This window comes from Rhinolophus hipposideros (assembly GCF_964194185.1).
Source record: "Rhinolophus hipposideros genome assembly, chromosome: 10".
Taxonomy (NCBI): domain Eukaryota; kingdom Metazoa; phylum Chordata; class Mammalia; order Chiroptera; family Rhinolophidae; genus Rhinolophus; species Rhinolophus hipposideros.
This window is the reverse complement of record NC_138056.1, coordinates 64,315,248-64,326,874: the sequence shown is the minus strand read 5'-3', so window position 1 is coordinate 64,326,874 and position 11,627 is coordinate 64,315,248. Positions and strand designations below refer to the sequence as shown.

Genomic DNA, 11,627 nt, shown 5'->3' with positions numbered 1-11,627 from the left:
CATTGGTGAGTCACATGGCATCTTTAATCCAGTTTTATCATCTGTAAAATGGTCATTATAGGGCCTAATTCATACAGTTGTGGAGTTTAAATGTGAATGTAATGTGTTTGGCACTGTGCCTGGAAAGTAATAACCCTCTCCACCCTCATACCCCACAAATGGTTATCATTATTACTGAAATGGACCACGTTACCAGGCCTGGAAAAACTCTCACATTGGAGAATGTTTTCAGTGCCATCTTCTATGATCTCTGCATTGGTGTCTGCTTTTCCTTTCCGCTCTGAACCTTCGGCTCTCTAATTCCCCTTCACTGCAGCCTTCCGCATAATATTTCCCATGAGAATCTAGAACTCTGTTTCCTTCATTGAAGCAGTTTTTGCATGTAGCCATATTCTCATTTCTGGGCATCTCATGTGCAAATGATGAGATGAGGAGAAACCAGCAAAGGAGACTGGGAATGAGTGGCTGATGCAGTAGGAGAGAAACAAGGAGAGTGTGTTATCCTAGAGGTCAGAGTGTCTCAGGATGCAGGAAGTGACCAATTGGGTCACATGCTGTAATGTTAGGTAAGTTGAGGACCTAGACTTGATAATCAAATTCAGCAAAGCAGAGGTCATCAGTGACCTCAACAAAAGCAATTCTGATGTAGTGGTTGTTAAATTCTTTTTTATTTTTTTCCCCTTCTTCCATCTCCCCTCCCCCCAACTCTGGTTCAAGCCATTGTTTCTTAGTCTAGTTGTGTAGAACACAGCTCCCTGCTGGTATTATGAGCCTTGCACTCCCCCCAGTGAGGCAGTCGGACGCTGACTGAGGCAGCCTAGCTCCCAGGAGAGCCATTGTTCACAATCTTAGCTGTAGAGGGTGCAGCTCACTGGCCCATGTGGGACTTGAACCCACGACCTCATGCATTAGGAGCACGGCGCCCCAAACACCTGAGCCACCCTGTTTGTTAAATTCTGATTGGAGTATTTGATATATCAAACACAGACTACTCTTTTGAGAAATTTTTCTGTAAAGAGGAGGAAGAAATGGAGGTGGTAGCTGGAGGGGGAAATAGTTTCTTTATTAAGATGGGAGAAATAACAGTATACTTATCAAGCCGATGGGAATGATCTGGTGTGAGGGGGAAATTGAAGATGCAGAAAGAAGAGGAAAGAAGTGCTAGAGAAGCGTCTTTCATAGGTCAGAAGGCATGGGGTTTAGTACAGAGGTGGAGAGCCTTCCATAGAGCACAGACACGGTTTACTTATGATAGCAAAGTGAAAGGCAGGGTCAATGAGCATAGATGCCCTTAGGCGGGTAAATGGAATGGGAGCCTGTGCAAGTTCTCTTCTGATGGAGTATTTTCTCAGTGCAGTATGAAGTAGGGTCATCAATGAGAGTAGTTTTTATGAAGTAAAATCAAGTACCATGAAGAAAGCAAGTGATACGTTCAGTTTTAGAAATGTAACTCAGAGTGATTGTGATGTAGTCTAGTGGGTAAGAATCTTTGCTGAAGACACTTACAAAATGAGGTGCACCTGTAATTTCAAGTGAAATTCAAATGACAATAAACACATTATGCGATGCTCTAAATTTTCTTTATTTTCTAATAACTATTTAAACCAGTCTACAAAAATGCTCTATACCATTATTTAAGAAAACTTTTGTAAAATTTAGGGTGAGAATTAGACCCCATTTACCTACCATCAAACATCATGCAATTGCTTCTCCGCCTTTTGGCTAAGATCAAGTGTAAAACATCATGCAAACATTGATTTTCTTAGGGGCTATTTAGCTTGTGGAATTAGTTACAGGTGAGGGTAAATTTTAATTCCGTGTATCACAATAAGAATTTACCCCAAGCATATAACTCTAAAATAACACAACATACATTTCTTTTGAACCTTTTCAGATTAAGTCGTTTTGTTTTGTTTTTTTCTTCCAGAAGTTAAAATTAAGCTTTATCTCCTTTCCACAGTCACGGCCTCGATTGAGAACTGATGGCAGATTTGCACAAAGTATACTGACTGCTCCTCGATTCCTCATCTAGTGGTGCCAATGGTTCATGTCATCACAGATAGAAGAGAGAATTGGCTAATTCCAAACTTGGTTCTTTATGAATGCTTTGTGCCACCAAGAAGGTAAGCTTGTGGGCATACTGACACGGTGCTGGGATACTGATTAAGCCCTGAGGAGGAAAAAATATTGATGGAAATTAAGAGGATAACTTGTTCTTCAAAGTGATTTTTTCCCATGAGACTTTTCATGTACTAGTTACATATACAATAGAGTATATTTGTGAGTAAACAATAACTAGACTCAACCAACAAAGCACATCTTTGCTCATTGGGAACTTAGGCTAACTGGGCAGAATGGGGTGGAGGGCCAGTATGGCTTCATGGTTTCCAAGCCGAGATCTACATTTCCTACCACTTAATGTTCTGCGGGGCTCAGAGCAAATCTTGGCCTTGGACTTTGACAGCAGCTCTTGGGGTCGTGCACAGGAACACAGACAGAGCCACGCCTGTTACTTTCCCACCAGACAACATCTGAGGTGGCTTTAACTTCCTCAACTCTAATGTGGAAATCACAATATCCTAATTTTCTCCCAGTCTTACATAAGATAATGTATATAATGAAGTCCTCTGGCAATTATAAATACTAATGTATTATAACAGTTATTGCTATTTTGTTGCTATGACAGACTGGGTTTCTCCCACTATGGACTCAATAAGTCATTCATTCATTCATCCTTTGTGAAAAGTCAGACATAGTGCTAGGTGTAGGGATACGAAGGTGAATTGGGTGATAACTCCTGAGTAGCAACGTAGAGTAGCAATACTCACATACGTAAACAGCTGTCACTCACCGGCCAGTTGTAGTACAGGTGGCATAATTTGAACGTAAGTCTTTGCATGTGGTCGGGCTTCAAGCCATTGTCATCATAGATGACATTATAGTAGGTCGGACTAACAGTTCCCCGACAAGCGGCCTGGCTGATCAAGTAAAAGTCATAGCTGAGGGGGAAAAATGGAATGAATGTGAGAAAGAAAGCAAACAGAATAGGGGCAAATGTGAACACCACACCATGAATGTCTTATTAAAAATAAGCTTTCTAACAACACTTACCATTCAGGACGCGTTGCTTCAGAGTCGACCACGGTGCCAAGTGGTGGGTTCTGAGCAGTGCGGTTCCCCTCCGTGAAGAATCGTGGCACGCACTTCTTCCTGACCACAATCACTGACAGTTTGGAGCTGGGAAGAGAAAAACAAAAAAACCAAAACAAATCAAGACAGAAAGAACTGGAATCAAGCCATGCAGCTTTCCATTTCTCTCTCTCTCTCTCTCTCTCTCTCTCTTTCTCTCTCTCTCTATCTATCTCTGGTAATATTTTGATGGAATAAATAAATTCATTAGAAAATGACTGCAAAAATGAAGAAAATAAAAATTACCCCAATCTGTCCTCCCCTAGAGATACACACAATTTTTTTAAATTAAGGATTGTCCTTATTTGTTGCAAAAGTGTGTTGGTCCAGTCACATGGCTAGTTTATGTCATTTAAAGGGGATGGGGCGGAATGCCAACTATAATTTTATGTGTATAATGTGATGGCTCGGTGTGAGGTTGGGGTGGTGGTGGATGGGGGGAGGGGGGTTTACAGTGTGAGGGATGTAAAAATAGAATAAAATTAAATTAAATTAAATTTAAAAAAAAGGGGGGGGATGGGGAGGAAGGTTGATAGGGCAATGAACTTCAATTAGCATTTCTAAAGAAAGATTTTCCAGAATCATCCATGGAGACAAGAATAGTCCCTCTATTATCCACCTTTAATCTTCCTCTCAATGTCTGGATAGCAAAGGAAGAACCACAAGTCCCACTTATTTCTTAAATCATTGCTTCTGAATCCTGCAAAACACACATCTGGTACGATGAGCGGACTGACCAAATATACATTTGGGCCAAATGCTGAATGACCAAGTGTTAAAGTCAGCATTTAGTAAAGCCAAGGCCAATACATCATGGAAGGAACCTCTGGGATGCAAGGAGTCACCATGACATTTCACATTAAGCATTTTCATTGCATTAAAAATGTTATAAATATTTTCAATACTGAGACTTTTAAAGTTGATGTTATTGTGTAAGAAAACTAACTCGTTGTCACTGTCAGCTATCCCTAAATTGCATACTTTTGATTCTGAATAGATACATTCACCTGAGGTCAGTGGGGAATGAGATATCTTGGCTCTGACAGTTTGGATATAGCTGAAGGTGGTACTGCCCCAAGCTTTTAGGCTCTGCCTCCTCTCTAACAGTCACTGCTGAGGTCAACGCTCAGCTTCTTGTGGCTCCTGGCTGCAACACTTGGTTGATGGTGGTGATGGTGGTTTAACTCTACAGACAGACAGCTGTGCACTGCTTGAAAGAAGATGCTTTCAGAATCTTTTAAGAAGCCAACTGAAGATTATCATCCTCCTCCATTTTCCAGCTCTAATATTTTTCTTGCACTTGCCACTTGACGTAATTAAAGGAAAATGTTGTACCGAAACATCGAGTCTAGAAATGTGACGTGGAGCCAGGTGCTGCACTGGTGTTTAAGATGGTCTGATTCCCACATGCAGCCAGCATTCAAAGCACTACACAGTGCTTTTCAGTACCTTCCACAGACCTAAGCTGCCCATCAGAGCCTGCATTTCAGAGGCTCCAGCTCTGTGTGGATTTGGGTCTTGAATTTGAAACTATAGCTTGTTTTTTTCCCATGGTATGTTACTATGTGCAAAGCGTCTTCATCTGCCAGCAGCCCCCGCAGGCTTCCTGCTGAATCTCAGTGTCAGCTGCTCTGGAGGATGTCACCTGCCTTCTTCCAAGTGATTCCACCAAGGGTCCCCAAAGCTCACACCACCCAGGCTACTAACATAAGACCATCCCCACTACCTTCCAATCTAGGGGAAATCAATCTATCCAGCTGTACTCAAATGATACAGAAACAGAGCAAAACTTAACTGCATGGAAAAAAAGATATGCTGGCATTTGTTAATTTTAACAGTTACGATGAACGTGCTATGATAATTGGGAATGCAGAGAGAGAACACAAATTTTATACCTGACATTTGAAGTGGCTTCTGTCACACTGCTCAGCAGCTGTGGAACTTCGTATTCAACAAGTGTTTTGAGCTGGCCGTCCCCTACGCCATCACGATACACAATGACCCGTGCTGGCAAGCCATGGTTGTGCTTGTACCATTTGTTGAGTGCTCCTGCAGAATTTGGTGTTAGTAAGAAAACAAGAACTTTTGTCTGATGCCAACAAATAAAATCCCCATATCTTTCAACTTAAATAAGTCTGCTACTTCAAACCACTGTGAAATAGGGTCATGCCTAATTTGGGTTCTATTGGCAATAATATAAAAATGGATAACTTTAGAGAACATCTCTGCATCTCTGCTATTCAGGGAATCATAATAATCTCTACGGCAATGTATTTTATACTTAGCATTTCTCCAGCAAAATGTTAATATTTATGCAATAAATTAAAATGTAATTCATACAATTCATGCATTCAATTCATGCGTACACATTCCCCAAACCAAATTAATACCAATTTAATTTCTTCTCCCCAAAGCAAATTAATACTAATTTAGTGTCTTTAAATCCTCTCAATAAATAGAAACGGGATAATTTTATATCATTTTCTTCTCTAATGAACATAAATATGAAAACATGAGGAGAGGACTTGGCTGTTCCTCTCCATGCATCTTTTCACAGAAACTCACCCAATTAGATTCCAAGTCTCAGACAATATGAACTCTGAGAGCATACCCACCCACTCTAACTAGAAATCGCCTAAAGAGCAAAGCCCAGATAGTTATTCCTACCTAACAGAAACTTGTCATAACTACTAAAACAACAACAACAAAAAAACCAGGTTTGGGTAAGGGGAGAGTAATATGATACAATAACTCATTTCACGTATATATGTTGTACAATTGCTTTATAACAGTTTACTGTCCAGGAAATGCAATTTAGTTCAATAGAAGATGATCACATATGTAAGTCCATTACCAACACATATCACCAAATTCACTTTTTTAGGAAAGAAAATATTTACAATCCCCCAAAGTTTACAGATGGAAAAATGCAGGTCAGGGAGGGAGTGAGAGACACCAGCACACTAAGGATGGCAAAGCCACATTTGGGCCAGGGCTGGGGAGGGGATGGGAACCCTAGACCCCTCTTCCCACGGCATTCCACTGTGGAAAGGGCACCGTTCCTCGCCTGCATCTTCTTCTGCTATGCCACACTTGATCTGCCAGCATCCCTATCCCATCCCAAAGACTTCTCTCCTCTTTCTAGACCTAACCCTGCTAAGTCATGATCCTTGTTCCTCTAGGGTAGGTTTCTTTTGGCCTTCAAACTACTTGCAAAAGCCACCAGCAGCTACAAACTCTCCCTCCTCCTGGCTTTCTGTTTATCACACAGACTATAAATTCTACAGTCGGGCTGGTAGCCTGAATCAGGACACGGCTTTGGGGTTTCCAACTGACTGCCAGTTGACTCAGGCAGGCCTGGAGAGTTTGCTTTCTCCTATCTGGTCTGGCATGTGGACTTTGGGTCTGAAGGAATAGTCTTTGGAGCCCTCCCTCATTGTTGTGTTTTTAGTACCGATCATGAAAACTTTTAAGCAATCTGCAACATCAGTTGTTGTTTTCTGAAGGATACAGCGGGAAAACCACCTACAGGAAGCAAAGAACAAAAGTAAAGTTCAACTTCAAAATTTCTACTATAAACATGTATTAGGATTAAGACATAGATATTATGAGTAAAAATCAATGTTCATACTTGTGTGTATGCTATACCATCACAACTGTATTAAAAAGCTCCCCCCAACCACAAAATGAAGCTTATAGTAAAGAGAAGCTAAAGCATTGTGCTGGCATCAAACACATCTGGGTACAGATCCTGGCGGTATACTCCTCAGCTCTGTGACTTTGCTGTGTGAACCTAAGTGTCATCTGTACGAAGGCAATTTCCAAGACAGTAATGTAGTTACTACCTCATAGGGTTGCTGTAAAAATTAAATTAGATACTATATGAAGTCCTTAGCGCAGTACTTGGCACATAACAAGCACTAATAGAGGCCGGTATGTTATTATTATAAAGGAATTTATTACTTTAGCAGTGTATCTTCTATTCTCAATATATTCAAGATTTCTCATGCATAAACTTCCACTTCTATAAATGAGCCTTTTAGATTTAAAATCTTAACATGATAAACTTATTTAGATTTCAGAAGCAAGTTCTCTTGCTCAAGTCATTAATTAATTAAAAGCACTTAGAAAATGAAGGTCATGACTTGGTAAGTATGAGTCAACATTATTATAGTTCTCTAAATACTATATGCAACAATAATGATGCAATGAGGAACGCTGCTAACTCGCTGAAAGTCCTTTATCTGCTCAAGGAAGTGACACACAAGGTAGGGACCTCATACAACCTGGAATGAAGTCGGAGGCATGCTGCTACTTTTCCTGTTTCCCACAATCCCAAATATATGCCTGACCACAAATTTAATGGAGTAAATCAAACAGCTTAAGGCTAGGGAAAATTTTTTTTTGCAAATAGTTCCTACAGCCTCAAAACATTGTTTAGTAACAAATACTAAAACAATTCTAAGAAGTAAAATTTAATAAGCATTGGGTCCATGTTTGAGGTGTCATCTCTAATCCTGCCTATGTTTTTTTTCTTCATTTTTTTTTTATTAGGGAATGTTGGGGAACAGTGGGTTTTTCCAGGGCCCGTCAGCTCCAAGTCGTTGCCCTTCAATCTAGTTGTGGAGGGCGCAGCTCAGCTCCAAGTCCAGTCGCCATTTTCAATCTTAGTTGCAGGGGCGACAGCAACTTCCCATGCGGGAATTGAACCAGCAATGCTGTTGCTGAGAGCTCACGCTCTACCAACTGAGCCAACCGGCCGCTCCTCGGCCTATTTTTTAATGGTTGTATGAATAACCACTACATCAAGTATCTGTGAGCATTAAGGATAATAAAATAGTAACAAGCATGTATCGAGCATTTACACAGAACAAGTGACAGGTCAGGATACACATGAGGGAATCTGCTTCTCAACTGCTTGACAGAATGTATATCAAGTTCCTAGTACAGTGCATAACACAGAGCACATGCTCAGAAAAGAAATGCACAAGAATTTCGACACGGCCATCACTTTTGGAATATGACTGGCAGTAGATTTTCCTAATGTATATATAAAAATAGTTTCTTAATGAGGCTACCTATTACTCCAATATTATCAATCACATTTACATATGCAGGTATGGTTTGTGACCATAAATGTTCATATTTTAAAAATGAGTGACTACAAACTATTCCTTGCTATACAGTTAAACCACAATTAGTAGGCAAATAATGGAAGAATGTGTAAGGGTAATTTTAAACGTACCTGGTGATTCTGGGGTTAATACTGGCCACAAATCCAACCACCACCATTCCCTTGTTGAATGCATCTTTACAGACATCAATACCAACTACCATCAGGGACTTTAACTGTAAAATTAAATTTTTTGTGATTTAATGGGATGAGATATTATTTCCCCAAACAATGATTTAATATGAAGTTTTTAAAAAACTGTCCCTTGTTATTTAATTATTCAAGTTAAGCTATGTGCCAGGGAGATCAATGTCCAGGTGAGGAAGATTATTAAACCAGAAACCAAAGAGATTTAAAGATAGAGGAGAGAATATGGTACATACTTTGCTTAGGAAACTCACTAGAGTCCAAAACAGCCACCATCCTTTGTGGAGGTGGCCAGGAACCATCAGTGGCTCAAGAGATTCTGGGAAAGTGGTCAGTCCATTTATCCCTTGCCTCTGGACTGAAGGAATCTGAAGAGGAATTTCATTTCCCTTTCTTCAGATGTCTAAAGAATCCTCACTTGGCTCTATAGCTCCTCCAGGAGGGGCAGATGGGGGTAAGCTCATACACCCTGCTTATGGAAACATAAAGGAATGGGCAACATTCCCTCACTTCTTGTCCCCTCACTTCTCCCACAGTGGCCATAGTTCAGGAAAGAAGAGGATTTTCTCAGTTCCCACTAGAGTTTGGAGGTTTGGATCATAGGCTTTGCCAGTTCCCCGAGGTCTGGGGAAGCCCCATGCAGGGCGCAAAGCTACTCTGAGAGTTAGCACCTTCTGAAAGCAGGTAAAGGCAGAGGCCATGGAGCACAGATTTTAAATAGCGGTTGAGAGGTTCCAAATAAGGCCTTCCAAGCCTATGTCAAACTAGATTCTCTTTCATGAAATATTCTGTTATCGGCTTAACTGAAGCTCCTTGAGAACAGGGGCCACGCCTCATTTTCTTCTGCGTACCCTCATGGTGGCCTTGTGTAATGTTAGCACCCAGAACAAACTACAAACAAGCCCAACACACAAACAAATCAAATACCTCTAAGATTATGTAAAAATATCTCCTACTCTAATTTAATGTTTAAAATTAATTAACTGATTGATTACTGAAAGAAAAAGCATGACAGATTGCTCACAGGGATCTCAACAGCCCACAGCTCGCCTCCGAGTTTACAGGTCATTTGCATGGCAATCTTGGTGGCGACACTCATCATCATTCCCTGTTTATTCAAGGTCCGAACAAGCACACACTGGCTTGGGACTGGACAGTCAGAGGTCAAATATTTCTTAATGGAATCATAATAGTTCTGCTGATTAGAAGGCAGAATACACATTACCTGAGAGAAAACACACACACAGGAGGAAAAAAAGTTAATCTAGTTATGCTTAGAAAGAGTTTTTAAAAAATGGGAGGGAGGTTTAGGGATGAGAAAGGGGAAGGGATTAAGAAATACAAATTGGTTGTTACACAGTAGTCATGGGGATGTAGAGTAAAGCATAGAGAATATAGTCAATAATACGGTAATAACTATGCATAGTGTCAGATGGGTACTAGGCTAGTCAGGGGATCACTTCTTAAATTATATAAATGTCTAGGCACTATGCTGTACACATGAAATATAAAATAATATTGAACGTCAAAATAAAGTATAAAAAAATAAAACAGAAAACTGAAAAAAATATAATGAATATGTGGATTCTCCAAACATCTTTTGCCCTTAAGTTTCCAAGAAGCAGATATGAACACGTCTACAGGCCTTTGAACTTTTAAATAGCCTTTAAACCACTGACAGTTAAGGCCATTTGAAATGCCTTTTCATCACTCCGCCAAGTCCCACTCGAATCTTACCCATCTCCCTTGCTTTCCTTTCCTCCTCATTTCTCTACTGATTTGATTCTATTACTGTCCTCAAATTCCTTTCTAACCTAGCTCTTTCTCCAGCTACCTCTCCCTTCTTTGCCAAGATCCTTTTCTGTGGTTCTCCAGCTCTCAACCCCTCTGCCCCATCCCCAACTTCACCCATGGATAAGCCAAGTGAAGAATTAGCTTACACTGTGGTTTTTTTCCCAATAGGTACTGACTGGACAACCAAAATTTAAACAAACAAAAAAAAAGACCAACAACAATTTTTTTGTTTACTGGGACTTGAGAGTAAGGATTTGGGAGGAGGGAAAATAAGGAGAAAGAAGCTCCAGAGCCTCCGGTATTTTAAATTCCACCCATTTCTGTCACTGCCCCTACTTCTTATCAGGTATTTCCCTCAGAGAAGGGTCTCTCCTGGCCTATTTCTATCTCGTTTCTATCTTTTATTTTCTGCCTTCAAAACCCCCAAATTATAGAAAAGATAAGCAATATTATGATTATCAAAAGAACATTTAAAAAGTGATTTTTATTTTTATCACCAATAGAACTGACAAAATACTGTCAAGAGCTAAAATTATTTACACTTAATGATATAATTTAGGGGGAAATATTTTTAAATTGTCAGCAAAATTCTCTTAGGGCTCTTCCTTCCTTCCATCATATGCGTTTGGGGCCAAGCAAGTTAGGTGGCAGAACAAGAGTGGAGCAATGGGGCGAGAATCAAAAGAAGGTGGGAGCCAAGTGAGACTGGTTACACAAGGGATAGATGAGTAAGTACATATGTGTAGAATGACAGTAGCCACGTTTTTCACTATCAGAGAAGTGGGGATACAAAAATGGAAAGGGGGAATGTTTTCCTGTAATATTGGATTGGAATTAGCAGTATGAACACGTTTTTAATATATACATAGATACACCTAGTAATAAAATAGATGTGATTGTGCATTATATATATGAGTATGTATATGTAAACACATATATACATCTTCTAGCTTTGCACATTGAGAAAGCCTGAACCCCAGTAGCAAATGAGCATATCCAATGCCCAGATCTTTGTTCCTAAATACTGTTCTCTACCCAAAGGAATCAGGGCTCATTGGAGAAATATCTTCCAGAGCTAGGCAGCAAAACTTCAAGATTAACCTGGAATATCTTATTGTGCCAGACAATAAGGAAGCAGTTCGTGAAATATGGGGACATGTCAAAGAGACACAGAAGCCAGTTTGAATAAGGCTCCCACTGGCAAAACAAGGGACAATTTGGGCAGCAAAATAAATAATAATCATAATGGACTATAAGTTAGTAAATAAAATAGGGATCCATGAATCCATATTGATAAAATAAATGAACAAGGAAATGGGGAGAA

General features: G+C 40.0%; 1 protein-coding gene across 3 annotated transcripts in view; it reads right to left on the bottom strand.

The window, feature by feature from the left end:
• Positions 1–1,562: 1,562 nt before the first annotated feature.
• The window catches only part of PIWIL4 (piwi like RNA-mediated gene silencing 4), a 97,837-nt gene continuing 87,772 nt past the window's right edge, over positions 1,563–11,627 (bottom strand). For all 3 annotated transcript variants that reach the window (XM_081064071.1, XM_081064070.1, XM_081064069.1), the window contains 7 exons: positions 9,534–9,734; positions 8,435–8,538; positions 6,644–6,714; positions 5,085–5,238; positions 3,112–3,237; positions 2,852–2,999; positions 1,563–2,170 (listed from right to left, as the gene is read on the bottom strand). In XM_081064071.1, coding sequence (XP_080920197.1) covers positions 2,054–2,170; positions 2,852–2,999; positions 3,112–3,237; positions 5,085–5,238; positions 6,644–6,714; positions 8,435–8,538; positions 9,534–9,734 — 921 coding nt within the window. In that variant the 3' untranslated portion in view covers positions 1,563–2,053. The remainder of the gene's footprint in view (positions 2,171–2,851; positions 3,000–3,111; positions 3,238–5,084; positions 5,239–6,643; positions 6,715–8,434; positions 8,539–9,533; positions 9,735–11,627) is intronic.